This window comes from Octopus sinensis, linkage group LG2 (genome assembly GCF_006345805.1).
Source record: "Octopus sinensis linkage group LG2, ASM634580v1, whole genome shotgun sequence".
Lineage (NCBI taxonomy): Eukaryota > Metazoa > Mollusca > Cephalopoda > Octopoda > Octopodidae > Octopus > Octopus sinensis.
This window is the reverse complement of record NC_042998.1, coordinates 170,918,910-170,938,121: the sequence shown is the minus strand read 5'-3', so window position 1 is coordinate 170,938,121 and position 19,212 is coordinate 170,918,910. Positions and strand designations below refer to the sequence as shown.

Sequence of the window (19,212 nt, the reverse complement as noted above, 5' to 3'; positions counted from 1 at the left end):
ACTTATCCCAAACTTTATCATGATTGCTTTGATCTTTTCTAGCTTATGTTATTCCTTTTACTCTTCTTGGTTGACACATGATTCATTTGGTATATATATATATAATGAGACATCTAGAATGGGTTTCCTACTTCAGTATTGTCATTTGTTGAAATAATTTGTAATCAATCTGATTGATTTCTGATTACTGAAATATACATAATGAAATATCTGAAATATCAATAATTTGTTTTCTGTTTTTGTTCATTTTAACTATATATATATATATATATATATATATATATATATATATATTTACAGCCCTCTGGTTTGTTGGATTCTGTTGATCTATCCAACCCATATAAGCATGGATGATGGACATTAGCTGATGATAATATAAATATATATGATAGGCTCCTTTCCGCCTACCAAGTTCACTCACAAGACTTTGGTTAGCTCAGTGCTATAGTAAAAGACTCTTGCTCAAGGTACCATGCAGTGGGATTAAACTTGAAATCATGTGATTGGGAAGCAAATTTTTTAACTACATAGCCATATCTGTGCATATGTGTATGTGCATTCATGTGTATGAAATGGGAGATCAAAAATCAAAAAGATATTTACAGCTAAATCCAATTACAAACATCTAGCCAATAACACAGGGATCATAAATTACTTCAAAATTTCGTTAATTATGTGTACAGGAAACTCTATTTTCAGATCTGTAGCTTAAACATAAGTGTTTATTATATTATCAACCAATATATATATATATATATATATATATATATATATATATATATATATATATATGATGACTTGATTATCAGTGAGTAAATGAAATGGAAAGAATGTAGAGCAGATCATTTTGTTTGGTGTGTAGAGAAAACACTAACAAGAAACTCTAGAGAGTTGTTTAAGAAGAAAGGCTTCTATGTGCAGATATTGAAGAGGTGAAACCCATTGGTAAGAAGTGCATATGAAGTTTTAGTGAAGTTTGGTTGATATCTGTGATTTATTGTAGATATAACAGGAAGGAGAGTAATCAACAAGATGATGATTCATTTGTGATTAAATTACTTATGATTAATAAAGAGAAGCTTTTCTGGTAAATTAGGTATCATTTTATATGATGCAATGGGGAATGTTGGTGATTTTGTATAAAGTTAGCAATTATTCATAACTGGACAGGTTTTTCGTTTTTCCTTTTCTTTTTTACTCCTAATTAAAGTGAGGAAAACAGTTTATTTGATAACATCTGCAATACAGAAGCTTTAAGCTATTTAGGAAAGATCTATGGAAAATTTATTTCCTCAACTTGTAGAATTTATCAACTAAAATGTACTACAAGTCTAACCTCACCTTTAAATGAATGAAAATTACAAATAATAACTAAATAGAGCACTAACCAGTTATCTTATTAAAAGAAATGTACAGAAAATGACTGTAATTAGAAACAGTCAGTTCGTTGAAATTTTTTTTATTACAAGAAAATTTGTGTATGACTTTTTATATTATTTTATTTATTTGGCAGAATGCTACAATACAGAATGTTGTAATTGTAAAATTTAGAGAAGGTGTTAAAATACTTATTCTTTGAAATGAAAAATTTCTTTAGCAAAACAATTATCTATAGCAATCTTTAGCAAAACAATTATCTATTGGCCATGTTTGCAACAATTAGCATATCTTATCATATTAAAAATAATTAACTTGGGTCAAATCTAATTACTGAGTGCTAGTAAGTAAGGTACATAACTTTGCTTGCTTCAAGCTTGACTAATGACACCCAATTACAAATGCAATTTCTCCAAATTATATTTAGTCATGCAACCACAGTAAAAGAGAGAGGTAAAACAAATGCATAATAAAATCAGCTCTAGGCCCCAATTCCATTTTTTTACACCAACTGAATGACCCTTGATTGACCATAATTATAATTGAAATAACATGTGTTCTTTAAATTTACCTTTAAAAAATTGAAGTAAGTAATTAATAAAAATCAAAAGAATTATTTCTCATCACTTTGGAGCTTGTTTTATTTTTACTTACTGTTCCTTAATGACTAATCAAGAAATCTTCAACCACTACTTCTCCATGCTAACATAAATTGTATGAGGATTATGCAACACATTTTCCATACTTTTATCCCCAAGGTTGAATATTCTGAGGTCTCATAGAAATTTTCATTTAAAATGTTTTCTTGTTGTTTTGTTACTGTCTATTTATCCTCTACTTCAAAAACACCCATATCAGCTTCAAATATCCATATATTTCTTGTATTTTTTCAACACATTAAGCAAATCAAATTATACAAAATTAATGTAGATTTTTGGTTTTCATTTATTTTGCAAATGAATAATATATAAATTTAATAAATACCCATCACCACAAAGTATATGTTACTGATTAATTTAGAATGAAATACTTAAATTTTTGACATCATTCGGAATTGAAAAAATGAAAAAACTGTTTCAATAAATAAGAAATAAATGTTAAACTGATAAATATCAAGAAACCTTTACCCACAATTAATACCAGTTAAATACTGTATCAGAGCAAAGTGCAAAAATAAAATAAACTTGAAAACTAACAAAATAGATGCCACATATTTAGACAACTATACACTAGACTTAATACAAGAGAATATAAAAAAGACAATGTTTTAGTGGCACATCGTAAATATATGATATAGTTTTAACAGAGATTGTTATGCTAAACTATATTAATTTCATCACCTGGTAGTTGCTAAATTAACCGCTGTATTAGTATCAAGTAACATAATGCTTCTTATAAATAAATAACTAATAAAATTCATGCTGCTAAATAGACAGCCATTGAAAATAAAATCTGAAGACAAACACAAAGACAACTAACATGGTGTTACAAAAATTAAAAAAATACAACCTTGCATAACAACTCAATATCTATGTACTGTGGTTCTATGTAAAACTTCTAAAACAAGATGTTAACAAGCATGAAGAAAGAAAAGAAAATTAATATATATAATATTTGAATTGAAACAACTCACTTGTTCTCCCTGAATGTTATTTGGGATAATCGAGAATGAAAAATAACATGAAATAATTGATAGATATAGCAATGTCTTACAAACATCAGAATAATGTAATTCTTAATAACAAACTTTCATCAAATATCTTTGACATAAGTTCTTTTATAAAGAGTTTTTCTATTATGGAAATAACTTTTATCAAGTGCAATTTCATTTATAATAAACTGTCACTAAGTCATTGATACACCACTAAACACTGGTTTTCATCTAACAATTCAATAAAAAATATACCCCAGATTTCTTCAAGCTGTTTGAGGTACTTAACCTCAGAAGTGCAAGCTAATAAAGCCTTCACAAACTATAGAGGAACTTCATTGCCTGAAGTGCTGAGCATTACTTCAGCTGATAACTTAAGTAGGTGAGACATTGATTTGTGTGTGAATCTTTACTAGAGACACAACAGTAGATACAGTCTCTGCCAGTTTTAACTCACTAAAGGTTGGGACACTACATTTAAAAACTCTTTTGTACAGATAGCTGAATTACATCATCATCATCGTTTAACGTCCGCTTCCCATGCTAGCATGGGTTGGACGGTTCGACTGGGGTCTGAGAAGCCAGGGGGCTGCACCAGGCCCAGTCTGATCTGGCAGTGTTTCTACAGTTGGATGCCCTTCTTAACGCCAACCACTCCGTGAGTGTAGTGGGTGCTTTTTACGTGCCACCGGCACAGGTGTCAGGCGAAGATGGCAGCGGCCATGATCGGTTGGTGCTTTTTACGTGCCACCGGCACGGAGGCCAGCCGGGGCGGCACTGGCAACGGCCACGTTCGGATGGTTCTTTTACATACAATTAGCATGTTTTAAAGCATTAAAATTGAAAATATATCTAATTAAAAAAATTGTCTAAAATTCATTGATATATCTTTTTAAAATTCAAACTGCCATCACATAAAATGAGAATCCAATACATTTTAAAAGACACATTTAATATATTCCTCTAATATAGACAGGTTTAATAAAGTATTAAAGATGAAAATTAATACAGTATTTAGCATTCTAATATTTGAATGTAAGCTTGCACAAGACACCTTGTTGAAGTAATCATTAAAAAGGCTATACAGAAATTAAGTGTAACAAACCTATTGAAAATAATTGTATAGTCTAATCTTCATGTTTGTTTAGAGAATGTTTATTCTTTTAATGAAGACTTTAATTAATACCAACAAATGCAGGAAGTATTGTAACTATACTTGAATAAACTTTGTATAATTAGATATGGATGTGTATGTGTTTTCAGAAACTGAGAAAAATTATGAGAAAGAGTGTGTAATGAGGAGCCAGAAGGAAAAAGTGAAATATGTGTCTAATGAAAGAGAGGGCGACAGTGAAACATATCTTGCTTAAAACATACAATAAATGGCAAAAAGAAGTTGATAGGGTTGCCAACAGATAGAAAAAGTGGTAGATGCTATTTCTGAGATATATATATATATAAAGAGCAGCTAACATATGTGATCGCCAGCTGACATTTTGATTATGTGGGATTTTGTTATATGTAAAGCATAAATCAGTACATAGGTATTAACTCTATACAGAGATAATCAATGCAATGGGATATAGGTTATGTTAGCAGTGGTTATGAGCTGTGATATAACATTAAAAAAAAAAATGAGATGAGGTAAGCTAAGGGAGTTAAACCTTACAAAATGATCAAAGGATGAACTATAGCTAAAATTTATTCTATAATTTGTTCAAAACATGCTAAAATGAAATAAAGTGATGATATCAACAAACGATGAACAACTGTTTAAAAGATTTTCAATTCAAGATTTATTGCAAGAAATTTGTCAGTTTTGATTAAAGGTGATTTATAATTGATAATTTTATTATCAATTTACTGACTACTAGTAAGTGTTGAGTTTGGGATGGACTGATATCAAGGTGTCAAAGCAAGGGGAGATTAAAATGTTTGCAACAAACATAAAAGGTTTTTTTTTTTAAAGTTATGGATTTGATTAGATAAATAAACGATAGCAAATATACCACATAAATTTCCTTTAACTTCAAACAAAAACAAAAACTTATACATACACACATATATAAAAAATATATATATACATACACACACACATATACATGCACGTGTGTTATACAAATTAATAGATGAAACCAATTTGCTTGCTTTAAAATAACATTTGTAAATACTGTTAGTTTTATATGAAATACTTCATATTTATTAAAAAATCAACACAAAAGAAAAATATATTAAATGTTTTGGCACTGGATCAAAGTATTATTGATTATTATTAATAAGGTTTAGTCTTTAAAAAATTTAAGCTTTAACAAGCGAATAATAGACATATGAGAAAAGCTTTGTGATGTACCTGGGATAGCTCCAGTACGTGTGCCACTGGCATTTGGATAAATGGTACCAGAATTACTTTGTGTCCGGATATCTAAAAGTCGTTCAATTTTCTGCATTTTTTGTTGTCGAGCTTTTATTCTTCCTTTACTAAGACGTTGTTTTGCTGCCATACAACGAATATGGTCATCAAAGATAAAACGTGCTGATAGAAGAGGAACAGGCCTTGAATGTGCTGACAATGACTGTTTATGCACGGTGATATGTAGAGAACGGCTGTCGTCTTTGTCACCTGAGACTTCGACATCCTGCAATATAGAGAGAATAGAAATGAAATTTTAAAGCCCCTCAAACAATTGATTCTTAACATGGACACAAGTCTACAAATTTATATGGTTGGGATATGGTTATATCAACTCACTTTCACACATGAACAGGACTGGTACTATTTTATCAACTTTAGAAATAATAAAAGGCTACTATAATCTCAGTAGGATTTGAATTTAAAACAGAGAAGATGAAACTAGATACTCATTGTATTTACTCTTAAGTTCATTTTCTGCCACTCACCTACACTCAAAAAACTAACAAAGACCATGTATACTGTATACAGAGATTTAACCCTTTAGCATTCAGATTATTCTGTAAAATGTAAAGCTTATGTATTCACACCATATAAAATTAATCTTGCATCATTTCATGGCTTTGAGATTTCAATGATGTGATTGTTTATTTTTAAAATGACACAATAAGGTAGCTATGAATGACCATATCTGACTAGTTTGAACATGAAATAGGTAGAATATTTTGGCCGGATATGGCCGGTTTAAACACTAAAGAGTTAAAGACTAATTTTTGTCTGCTTCGTTCATCACTGACTTAACATCTACTTTTCCATGCTTGCATAGGATACACAAGACTATATTGAGGCAGTGTTTTCTACAGCTGCATGCCCCTCCTAATTCAACCCTCACTTGTTTCCATGCAAAGTAATAATCCTCCAGTCTATCAAACAACAAACAGTTAAAAAATGGTTACATGGAGAACTGGAAACAAATGACATCACTTGTCTCAGCCTTTTATTTACAATCAGTGAACACATGTGAAAATGAGAGGAAATACAAACTCACTTGCATACACACACACATTACATATGACGGACTTCTTTTAGTTTCCATCAACCAATTTCATTCAAAAGATATTAGTTAACCCATGGTTATAGTAGTGGATGCCAGCCAACAACATCCACACACTGGGATCAAACTACACAGCCAACACAAGAGTAAAAAGATAGTCACTAGAATAGATAGAGCTAGTGATGGTCTATGTCAGCAAAAATTGGCGAGTTAGTGATAGTCTGTTTCTGTCTTATTTGAATTCAGTGCAGCTTATGATTAAACTTTATTATTCCAATCAGTATATATATATAAGAGATGTTATGATGCAAATACACTGACATTTCTTTTGAACTGTCACTAATTGGTTGCTGGCAATCAAACATCAGTGTCTTATAAAACACTTTTTTAAACAAATTATTTGTATAAAACTTGGTAATAAAATGTGGTGTTTTGCACTTGCTTCTCCCACCACCACCACCACCACCCACACACATTCCACAAATTCTTTTCTACTCTAGGCACAAAGCCCGAAATTTTGGGGGAGGGAGCCAGTTGATTAGCTCAACCCCAGTACGCAACTGGTACTTAATTTATTGACCCCGAAAGGATGAAAGGCAAAGTCAACTTAGGCGGAAATTGAACTCAGAATGTAAAGACAGACAAAATACCAATAAGCATATCGCCCAGCATGCTAGCGTTTTTGCCAGCTTGCCACCTTACATTCTATAAATTCTAACACTCTCTATATCTGAAACAGAGTTACTTTCCAGTTCTATATTTAAGAGATGAAGAATTATGTACATTATTTACATTTGACAGATATTTGCCCTCATCTTGTTTGTTAAGAGTTGCTGAAGTATGGAACAAACTGCCGGCATCAGTTGTTAGTTGTCGGAGCACTGCATCCTTCAATACCTTTGGTGCTTCCTGAGATTCGCCAACACTACACCTGATTTTCTCCCCTCCATACACATGCAAGCACATGTATCTGACTCATACACTGTTCACTTTCTAGACATTTGTACATTACTGCATATGCTTTATATGCACTTTTGACAAATTGTGGTGCACCTGAGCATTGTATACAATAATTTCATTATTATTATTATTAATATAACACAACGTTTCGGCTGATATAAGAGCATGGGCCACTAATCCCAAGATTCTGAGTTTGATTCCAGGCAGCGACCAGAATAATAACATCGAATAATAATAATAATAATAATAATAATAATAATAATAATAATAATAATATCGAAAAATACCTTAGGAATGAGAACCCAGGTTCAAAATTTCCCCAAGACACCTAATGAAGGCTGGAGGGTATATCAGCCAAAATGTTATATTAACAACAAACAAGAGGAGGACAAATATCCGTCAAATGTAAACAATAGAGTTACTTTTATAAGTTATTGTTTAATTACAGATCACCTTCATCTAAAAAACCTACCCATGATTAAAGTGATGTAGCTGCTATTTCTAATACACCAAGTGACACAGAGAGTCTTCGTTGTTGGTTCAATTATGACTTATTGTTAAATGTAGGTGAGTTAGATGTCCATAGTGATTGGCAGATGTAGAATTAGATGAAGTTCCTTTTACATATAACTACATGTGCACATGCACACACACACACATACATACATACATACAAACAAAATTGAAGCTAAATATACAAACCTGGAGAAAACCTACAAATCGAACCACACCCCAACCTAATCGTTTGGCATCAGGTTCTACAAGAATCAACTGCTTGCTGTCAATAACAAGAAAGCGTCGTTCTTGTTTCCTAAAAAGTAAAATGGTATATATATATAAAAAACAGAATCAAAGTAACTCCATCATGCTTAACTGTAAATGACTTATTTCATTCCAAATGTTTTCAGAGAAACAGATCTAGGGGCTAGAGAGAAGTATTGAGGGATAAGAGATAATGTAAGTTCTCTGCTAATTCAAAACCTGTCATTTAAATGTTCACTCATTCCAGCACATCCAGCCACCAAAAACTGTGACTTAAATTTTATCATATTATTCTACCTAGCTGAATGTTTAAATGTCTGTTTTGGTTTCTTTGAAACTATTAAAGATATGAAGTCTAAATTTTATTTTATCAATGACTGCATCAATCTTACCAGTTAGCATGCAATGGTCCCATTACCTCTGACTAAATGATTCTTCCTAATCTTGGCACAAGGCTAGCAATTTTGAGAAGGGACAAGTTAGTTACACTGACACCAGTACTTGACTGGTATCTATTTATCAACCCCGAAAGGATAAAATGCAAAATTGACCTCAGCAGATTTGAGCTCAGAACATAAAGAGCCAGAAGAAATGCCACTTAAGCATTTTGTCCAAAGCACTAGTGATTCTGCCAATTTGCTGTCTTCCTCTAACTAATAAAGAATATAAAAGCAAAACCCTTCCAGATCCTTTTTTTTCTTAAAGCAAGTTAGCGAAATATTATGTGTGCGACCCCACATTGTTTGCTGTCATAGAGCTAGCCATGGGTTATATGAAAAATAAAATTTACTTCATGAAAACTTAATATAGTAGAAACACACAGCAAGACAATTTATTTCATATCAAATAACACTGTTGAAGATATTGGTGTTGTAGAGAAAGGTAGAGGCAGCTTAACAAAATGTATTGTTTATGGTGTTGAGGGGAGTATCCCAGAGAAGCACCGTACTGGACTTGCTGTAGCATCAAAATATTAATGATTTGGATATGGAATCAGACGATGAAAATCTACTTCAATGTAATTTATGTTGTAGGGAATTTACAACTGCCTACAAAATGGAAATCCATAATTGAAAGGGAGCCTTAGGATAACAAGACTTAATCAGTCAAGCTATTGTTTATGCTAAAAATATATATGAACAGCATCAATTTGAGGTGATTAATACAAGAAACACAGAACATCTCAACAGAAATATGCTAACAAAATGGTTAAAAAGCAGAATAAATGGATTAAGAAGTGTATGAAATTTATTCTCCAGTCTTACCTTTCTTTTGTAACAACAGTACAGGCAATGAGATCACTGTTATCTGAAAAGAATAAAACATTTTAAGATGCAAGTAAAAATCCATTAAAAAAAATATTTTTCTAAATAATAACATCATATAAAGAGGATATTGTTTAGCCTCAGGTCACCTCTGATGCTGCAGGACAGTGAAAAAGAAAACAATCTCAATATGACCATTCCATTTTTTATTACCAGATGTAGTATGCCTAGTATGGAGTTATCCAATGTGTCTATAAAAGGGTAGGGTGTAATTTTGATGGTTACTGCATTATTTCAAGAAAAGGCTCCCTTGTTGAGGTAGGTGAGTGGTTTACAAGGCATTTCATTAACATTTCTATCAGTAACTATTTTGTTTTTATTGTGGTGAACACAGTTTAAAAACAATCTCCATTTTAAAGTTTTCAGCAGTGAACTAGACTGACACCATACCTATTTACAGTTAGACTTGAAATTTAATTCAAGTATCTTCACTAAATCAAGTGATGAGAATGAACAAGTAAACAGGTAGGCCAACAACCCAATAAATCAACCAGTTATAAATGTTAATCCACTCACTTTACTGATTCAATTTTATTGCAAAAAAGATAATATAGTTGATATTGTTTAACCCCAGGTCAGGCCTAATAAAGAGGGATTTCAACTGTGACCATACCATCTTTAGTTCAGACAAAATGTATTTAGAATTACATTGTCTAAGCAATACGAGATAAACTGTTTAAAGCTATGCTTTTAAGATGGTATGTTGTGATGCCATTATCCAGGTTTGTGAATGTACATAGCCTAATAATTAGGGTGTTGGGTTCATGATCATAAGGAAATTACAGAACTGGGCATTTCATTTCCCATTGCTCCAGCCTACTCAGCTGAAAACGAGAACCAGTCAAGTACTGGTGTACCCCTCTCTCCCACTAACTATCACATCCTCAATGATCTTCTAAGCCAAAGATGAGGGGGTGGGAACTGAAACAATGTCTATGCTTGCTCACAACTACAGAGGAACCTAAATCAATAAGCAAAATCATGACACATGCCACCAAACTATATTTATCTGTAAGTTACAGTCATGGGGACAGGGTATTAAAACTTACAAAGGTAAAGATATAGCAAACAGATATTAAAAAAATGGAAATGAAGAAATCAGAGAATGGTAAGGGGAGGGGGGTTGAAATGACAGGTAGAAAAGTAACTTACTAAGATCACGTATTTCATTAGTCTTGATGCATTCATGCTCTTTGGTCAAAGGTAAATGAATTTCCTCCTCTTTCAGTAAAGTCAGTGATAAATCACGTATCAAAAAGAAAACTCGAATAGCCTGAGGGAAACAAGCGAAAGTTAGCCACATTTTTTTAAATAAGAATACTCAGCCTATGTGTTTCAAGGCATTTTAAAACTAATCAAAGCATTGGATGGGTTTTTTTTAAATAAAATTACTGTGATTTTTTCAGTGGTATACCAATCAATAAGTTGGTATCAAGAACACATTTTAGCAAAAAAAACATTTATGAATTACAATATCACACTTTTTCTTCATATAAAAACAAAACTGGCTGATATGAATACTTTAATAAATAGAAACTAATGTTGAAAGTGTTAAAGACATGACAGGAAGAGCTGGCATAATGTTACTAAACATCAGTAGACAATTAATGAGATGACCCATTGGTAATCCACAAGTATATCAAATTACTCCAATTTTCTAAAAAAATTATCCCAGAACAAAATTATGGCTATTTTAATAATTTTTTGCTTTTTAATATCTCATTAATTTTTATATTATCACCATTATCATCATTTAACATCCATGTTTCATGCTGGAATATCCACTCACCAAAGATGTGAGAAATAAATTTTATATGATACACATTAACTTCAAACAAAAGCCAACCCATGCTAGCATGGAAAGCGGACGTTAAATGATGATGATGATGATCTTACAGCAATGAAGTGAATTATTTTCACATATGAACACATTTAATACTGGTAGTTAGAAATTTTAGGTTAAAATCCAAGATTAGGTTTACATATATTGAATTTATTCACTAAGCTACTATAAGCTATTACAACTTCTTCCCTCACTCCATCATCTATTTCCACTTTTAATTAATTGAGATTTCATTTTTTAAATTGTTACCTTACATCTGATTGATGTAAACATTTACCTCTTTATAGGGATTTCAGTCTCGATTATTTAAAGTTATGCTTGCCACATAAAGTGTGTTAGTATTTATTTCATTACATACAGGGGTTGGACAAAATAATGGAAACACCTAACATCATAGCATCATAATTTTGAAATATCTATAAAACCGTCAAAAGCTTGTTTATTTTTGTGGGGTTTTTTTTTGTTTATTATTAGTGTTGCTTAATATGTTTTGCTAAAATTGCTGTTTCTTTTCAGATATCATCATAAATAGGTAATTAAAATTCATTAAAATGACAAATCTATCGGACTTTCAAAGAGGTCAAATTGTTAGTGTTTGTACGGCGAGCATTAGTGTAACGAAAACAGCCAAAATGTTTGGTGTATCAAGAAGTATGGTCTCGAAAATAATGACAGCCTTTGAGAAAGAGGGGAAAAAAACCTCTTCGTTGAAACAAAACTATGGAAGAAAACCAAAACTTTCATATAGGGACTGTTGGACTCTTACGCGAATTGTTAGAAAGGATCACAAAAGTACAGCTACCAAAATTACTGCAGAGCTTAATGACCACCTCAAGAACCCAGTTTCCACAAAAATTGTTTGCCGAGAGCTGCACAAAGCTGGATTTCGCAGGATGGCTGCAAACAGAAAAGCCACTACTTTCAAAAACAAACGTTGCAAAGAATATGATCCCTAGGGCAGTAAAAGAATGTTATTTTCTCAGACAAGTCATTCTTTATCTTATTTCCAACCACCAACCAAGTATATGTGTAGAGACAGCCAAAAGAAGCATTTGACCCAGACTGCCTTCTTCCAACTGATAAAAATGGAGGAAGATCTGTGATGATGTGGAGGGCTATATCTTCAAAATCTGCCGGCCCAATGGTTCCCCTTCATGGCAGAATTAATAGTCAAGGCTGTTTAAGCATTTTATCTGATCAAATTCATCTTATGGTTGCGGAACTGTTTCTAGAGGGAAATGCAATCTTTCAGGATGATAATGCACCAATTCCCACAGCTAAAGTTGTTACTGAATGGCACGAGGAAAATTCTAGTGAAGTTGAACATCTTATCTGGCCACCACAGTCCCCAGATCTCGATATTATTGAACATTTATAGTGCATTTTAGAAAAACAAGTAATGAGTCAATATCCTACACCATCATCGCTACAAGAACTGGAGAGTGTTTTAGCTGAAGAATGGGCAAAAATTCCTTTGGAAACAATTTGAACTTTGTACAAGTCCATACCTTGTGGAATTCAAGCTGTAATTACTGCCAAAGGTGGTCCCACCCCATCATCATCATCCGTTTTCCATGCTAGCATGGGTTGGACGGTTCACCTGGGGTCTGGGAAGCCAGAAGGCTGCGCCAGGCCCAGTCTGATCTGGAAGTGTTTCTACGGCTTGATGCCCTTCTTAGCGCCAAGGATGCCCAAAATAAATTTGTTTGAAATTTTAAGGTATTTCCATTATTTTGTCCAACCCCTGTATATATATATATGTCTTACAGGGTACTTGGTGACATTGTCAGTGCAGGTGTCACTTAAAAAGCATCCAGTCGACATGGTAAAGTAGTTGGCATTTGGAAGGGCATCCAGTTGTAAAAACTTTGCCAAAACTTACTTTGCCTGTGCTTGTACCACATAAAAAGCACTAAGTACACTCTGCTGATTGGTTGGTGTTATAAAGGGCATCCAGCTGGAAAAATCCTACCAAAACAGTCACAGAAGTCTGGTGCAGGCTTCTGCTTGGCCAGCTCCTGTCAAACTATCCCACACATCCCAGCATGGAAGGCAGATGTTAAGTGATGATAATGACGATGATATGGCATTAGGAAGGGCATTGAGGCATAGAAACTATGCCAAATCAGACAAGAGTCTGATGTAGCCCCTCAGCTTACCAGCTCTGGTCAAACTACCCAACCCATGTCAGCATGGACAAGGGATGATGATATATATTTCCCTGTTTACACTTGTTCTATCATATTAATTCATTAACTGGTGGGAGTAAAAACTTTAAATTAGTTCTAAGATGATTTACACTTAAAGTACAAACTACAAAATAGATTTTGTCAATAATAATAAATAAAAACAATGAGGTTTAAGTAGTACACTCCTCAGAAAAACAATTCTAATATGGTAAGTTTAGTCTGAAACTTATTGTATCGTCAGTTACTAGCCCTTGATTACTCTGTCTAGGGAGTTGAAAGCAGAAAGTATTGCTCTGCCTCTTTCTTCAGTCTAACAAGTTAGTGGAGACAGTTTGTTCTAGAGAATAAATCGCAGAATATGTCAATAATAAAAGTTTCTTTGGGGAGGTAAAATTATAAAAACTGATGTTCAATATTAGTGATGTAAATGAAAATGGTTCAAATGGGAACAGGACCTGTCTTGAATTCAGTTTGCAAGCTTTCTCATTAGCTTTGCTGCTAATTAGTTGAATATTTTATAAATGAATTGGTTCCCCAATTACTGTTGTTCTAACACAAACTAGGAAATGAAAACTTACTGTCATAAAATAGCACTGCTATTCACTTCATTATGTAATTTCTACTCTAATCCAAAGATGTAACTGAATCCACAGGTGACTTTTTTTACATATAGCCAAAAACATATAAGATACCCACAAACAGAAAACCAAGTTATTGCACTACTTTGAAAATAATGCGTGCAGGTGTGCATGCAAGTGGGTTTGTGTGTGTGTGTGTGGATTGATCATGAGTGAAAGAAGAGAGAGTGGTTTCAAGTTTTTTTAAGAGAGAAAGTAACAAGTCTTACCCGTCTAGCTCGCTCTACCTCTCCACAAGGAAGCCTTTTGTTGAAGGCAATGCCAGTAAGAGGGGTGCCTGTGGGAGGTAGTAAAATTGAAGCATCCATGGTAAGGTACTCAACATTCAAAGGCCGCTCCTGAAACAAAACTTTCCAAGTCAGTTATAAAGGAACGTACAGAAAAAGCAAATACAAAGACATTTCCAATTTGTAAATCTAAATTAACAAGCGAAAGAAAATAGTATTATAAATTGTCTATAGTAATTAACTAAGATTCAATAAAGAAAGAAAACCATTTAGTTAAATTTAAGTTTCATTTAAATTTAATATTGAAATTTAGTTTATAATCAATAGGTATTTTCAGTATTTGATTATTTTTTAAATTTTCATATAAAAAAAACAGTAAATTAGCAATAAAAAAAATTGGAATTATAAAATACCATCATTTCTCTGTATTCATCTTCAAACATATCAAGAAATATCTCTTCACTCTGTGAAAACAAAGAGAATAACATAGTTATGATATTTGATATCAAATTATGAAAATATATATTAGCCATGCTAAACTCACAGAATAATTAAAAGTAATTGGACTAAACTCAGAGGATTATTATAGTTGTAGTATTTAGTTATGTCTGAGTTAAAATCCAACTAAATCTTCATGAGGTCTACAAAATATATAACTGTCAAGCACTGAAGCTGATTCAATCAACAACATATTTCCTTGGAAACAAAAGTCTTTGTACCAACATTAGAAATCATTATTATAAATAATCTAAACTTGATTCCATAACATAAATCAAACTAAACTCATAGCACAGTATTTATTATAAAAAATATATACATTTATAAAGCATTAGTATGCTCTATAAAGCATTAGTATAAAAGATATTCATGGTAGATTATAACAAGCATCTTTGTGAATATTAACAAATATCAAAGCTAAAAATTTTGGCAATGTTATTGAAAATATTATTATTAAAAATTGTCAAAATTTTTCAACAAATAGAGCAGGCAAGAAAAAAGATTACTAAAGTTTAAACATTAATATTTGTAGTTCATCTAATTCTGTTATAGAGAAAATAATAGTTTGTATGCAGTTATATCACAGAAGAGCTATTTAACCATTAAGTTTCAACACAGATCTCCAATCAGACTATAGTAAGCAGGCTCACCACACAATGACAGCAGCAGTAAACTTAAATCATAATCAGTAACATAATTATATTGCATTTCGCCTATGTCATATTATAACAAAGAATATTTATGACAAAGCCATTGAAACAAAATCTAAGTATAAGAATAAGTTACAAACCTTATAGAAGTTACGCAACAATTGGTTACTGCATTCACGTGCATTTTCAACACACGCCAGGTGTCTGTCTTGCAAAAATGATCGCCCATTTCTGTATACCAATTGTTTTAATAATTTTATGCTTAATTCTAATGTAGCTAATCGTAATTTGGCAGCTGAAAATATCCCAAAAGAAAAAAATACCATCAGTCATTGAACACTGAAATAAAGGAAGTTTTATGTATTTTATAGAATCACTTTTCTAAAACACAATCATGACAAAAATATGTTAATTCTTTAATGGTTGCGTACTAGGCATTTATTTTTAAAATAAGATAATCATATGAAAAGAGGAAATGTCTATGATCATTGTAGGCTTTCCATGATGTGGTTGATACTCTTGGAAACTTGTATATTGATATGAGCATTTTTTAATGTCTAATGAAGACTAAACATGTTGCAGTATTTAACTATATCCATTGAAGCTGCTAGTTCAAATCTCACCAGGATTGACTTGGTCATTCACTTGGGTTAAGAAACAACAATTAATAGTACACTGGGATTAATTCAACTGACTATACCTATGCTACTGCACCTTCTACAAATATGCGATCATATGCTGAAGTTAAATTCAATGAATATCCTGATCATATCAGACTAGTGAGGTTGCAATTGATTTCCAGTTTGAAATTATGCGCATAAATGTTTCGAGAATAAAATGATTAGGAAAAGATTCAGCAAAATGTTCAATTTGGAGGGTGAAGCAAAAGGAATGGTGATAAGGGAGGCAGTTGCATCAAGAGAGCTTAGAGGTGGAATACTGTTTCCAGGAGCAAAAATCATTATAATGATTGTAAAAGAGGCAGGAAGATGACAGCACATGAGAATGTTAGGGATTACAATGTATGGGCAGCAAGCAAAGTTCACCTTGTTGCAAACATTAGCACCACATTTTTCCTGCAGGTTGGGATAAGCATCAGCTATATCAGTCTTATCTAACCATGAAGATGATGCTTTTGTAAAAAATGTGAAGACTAATTTCTTAACTGTTCACAGCAGATGTTTATACTATGTTGAAAGAACTGTATATTATGGGAGTCATATTTGCCGTTTAATAAACATTTATGCTTTACAGTACCATGTCAATGACCTAGTTACTAATACTTTCATCATCTTCATTTAACATCCATGTTCTATGTTGGTATGTGTTGGACAAGATCCAATGGCTTCAAGAACTGCATCATGTCCAAGTGTCTATTTTGGCATGGTTTCTATGGCTGAATGCCTCTCTAATGCCAACCATTTTACAACATGTTCTGGGTGCTTTTTTTTTTTGTGCTACTAGCACTAGTAAGGTTGTCATGAAGCTTGCAACCCACATGGGGATAACTTCATGTTATGATTTGAAAGGTAGAGAGGGGGTAAACTATGAGAGAAAAGGGCCACAGCAGAACAGGTTTCTTCTTGCAAAGGAGCTATGTGAGTACTCATATTTTAAATGAGATGATAGGAGTGATCCGGTCGAACTGGAAAGTGATAAAAATAGTGGTGATGAGGTGTTAGGGTGACACTTCTCTCAATATATTTAGAATTCTACAAACATTCAGTTCCCATGACATTATCTACCATTTTCTTTTTTTAAATGGAGTCAGTAGGTTGTTTGAAAAGAAACAAAGAAGTTGAATATCATATATATATATATATATATATATATATATTATATATATATATACACTTCTAGGATATAAAAATTAAAGTTATTACTTACAGGGCTGACAGGCTAAAGTGATGATCTTGATCAATTTTTCTACTAACGCTATGTTATAATATTCTTTAGTCTGAATGAAAAAGAAAATTGGTTTGTAAAATTTTACCAAGAATTCAATTATTGAAATTAACAGATCACAAATTAACCAAATAATTAACAGAATATTAATTATATTGCTTATATTACCTCACATCGTTCTGTTGGCATTAGCACAGTATCCAGAAGGCCTTGGTGTATTCCTAGATAAGAAAACACAAGATATTTATAAAATATAACTACTATAAATCTATATAAGTGAAGAATAAAATAGTTGGCATTCCATTTGTTCACAATTGTTACAACAACGTGTGAGTGACAAATCAAACATCATCTATATAAACATGAATGAGAACAACAATATAGTCATGACCAATATGTAATGTATTTCACACAATAGTTAGTACTGCCTGAGGTAAATGCCTAGATTATCTGATCCCTTCTCACTTGTATATAACCCCATTCTTTACACACACACATATAGCCTATGATCAAATATACTCCTACAATTTGAACCATCTAAAAAAAAAACATTTCCTCTGATACAAATATAATTATCAGGTGCCAAATTTTCAGTCAAAGTATTGGATAGAATGCCTGACACTAGTTTTTCGCACCATAGTCAAATTTACTTTCCATCCTTTCAGGGTTGATAAAGTAACAATCTAGTGCAATGGACTAGCAGAATTATTAGAGCGTTGAACCAGATTCCTTGTAATTTGTTCTAGCTCTTTACATTCTAAATTGAAATCTCACCAATGACCATGTCACTAATTCACTGAGAAAACGCTTCACGATAGACTATGACTGACTGCAACACCAGCTTCTCTTTGAAGTCAGACATACCTCCCACTGCCATAGATGCAGAAACTTTAAAACCAAGCACTGTAAGGAATTGAGTGCGCAACATTTTCTCCAAACTAATCCAACTCTCTAGTGAACGGTCCCAAGGTTTCAGAAACCCTGGAAATATCCTTGGCAATGAAGAAACACTGCCGTCAACAAGAAAAGGATAAAAATTTCTAATAATAAACTTAAAACTGTAACAAAGACCCCTAAAATGTTCCCGATTTCTGAAGTTTATCACTCATTTAAAAGATTGAATTTTGTTCCCCAATGCTCTGCTTCTCAATGAGACATTTTTCCTTCTCCAAGCAATATATAATTTTAACTTTAAAAATGTCATTCTACTTATATTAGTCAAATACAATTAAATCTTAAAATGCCATTGTTTCTTCATTTACATTTCAGAATGTTAACCCTTTAGCATTTAAACTTGCCATATCCGGTCAAAATATTCTATTTGTTTTATGTTCAAACTGGTCACATTTGACTTCTCACACCTACCCAAGAATGTTATTTTAAAAATAAGTAATCATACCATTAAAACCTCAAAGCTATGAGATAATGCATAAATAATTCAAAACAAGGTGAACAAATAAGCACTACATTTGACAGAAATTTGAATGTTAACAGGTTAAAATGATATATAAACACATTGTGAATAAAATAGGGCTTAATCATAAAAATACCAAATCTTTTATAGAAAAAACATTGCAAAATAAAAAAATAATTATTATATTTATCTTTTTTTTTAATGCAACAACTCAGTACAAACATTTTAGTTTATCTACATGACTAAACACACACAATTATATGAAATTTTTTAAATATCATTAATTTGTTTCTTGTGTTCATTTAACAC

The 19,212-nt window shown here is 32.2% G+C and overlaps 1 protein-coding gene across 10 annotated transcripts in view; it reads right to left on the bottom strand.

Annotated features, from left to right (window-relative positions):
- Positions 1-19,212, bottom strand: part of LOC115232530 (protein CLEC16A) — a 108,524-nt gene that overhangs the window by 3,847 nt on the left and 85,465 nt on the right. For 9 of the 10 annotated variants that reach the window (XM_036500390.1, XM_036500392.1, XM_036500391.1 and 6 more), the window contains 10 exons: positions 17,658-17,710; positions 17,472-17,541; positions 15,725-15,879; positions 14,850-14,900; positions 14,419-14,547; positions 10,692-10,812; positions 9,480-9,522; positions 8,155-8,263; positions 5,379-5,664; positions 3,011-3,019 (listed from right to left, as the gene is read on the bottom strand). In XM_036500390.1, coding sequence (XP_036356283.1) covers positions 3,011-3,019; positions 5,379-5,664; positions 8,155-8,263; positions 9,480-9,522; positions 10,692-10,812; positions 14,419-14,547; positions 14,850-14,900; positions 15,725-15,879; positions 17,472-17,541; positions 17,658-17,710 — 1,026 coding nt within the window. The remainder of the gene's footprint in view (positions 1-3,010; positions 3,020-5,378; positions 5,665-8,154; positions 8,264-9,479; positions 9,523-10,691; positions 10,813-14,418; positions 14,548-14,849; positions 14,901-15,724; positions 15,880-17,471; positions 17,542-17,657; positions 17,711-19,212) is intronic. The other variant, XM_036500393.1, reaches the window with a different exon arrangement.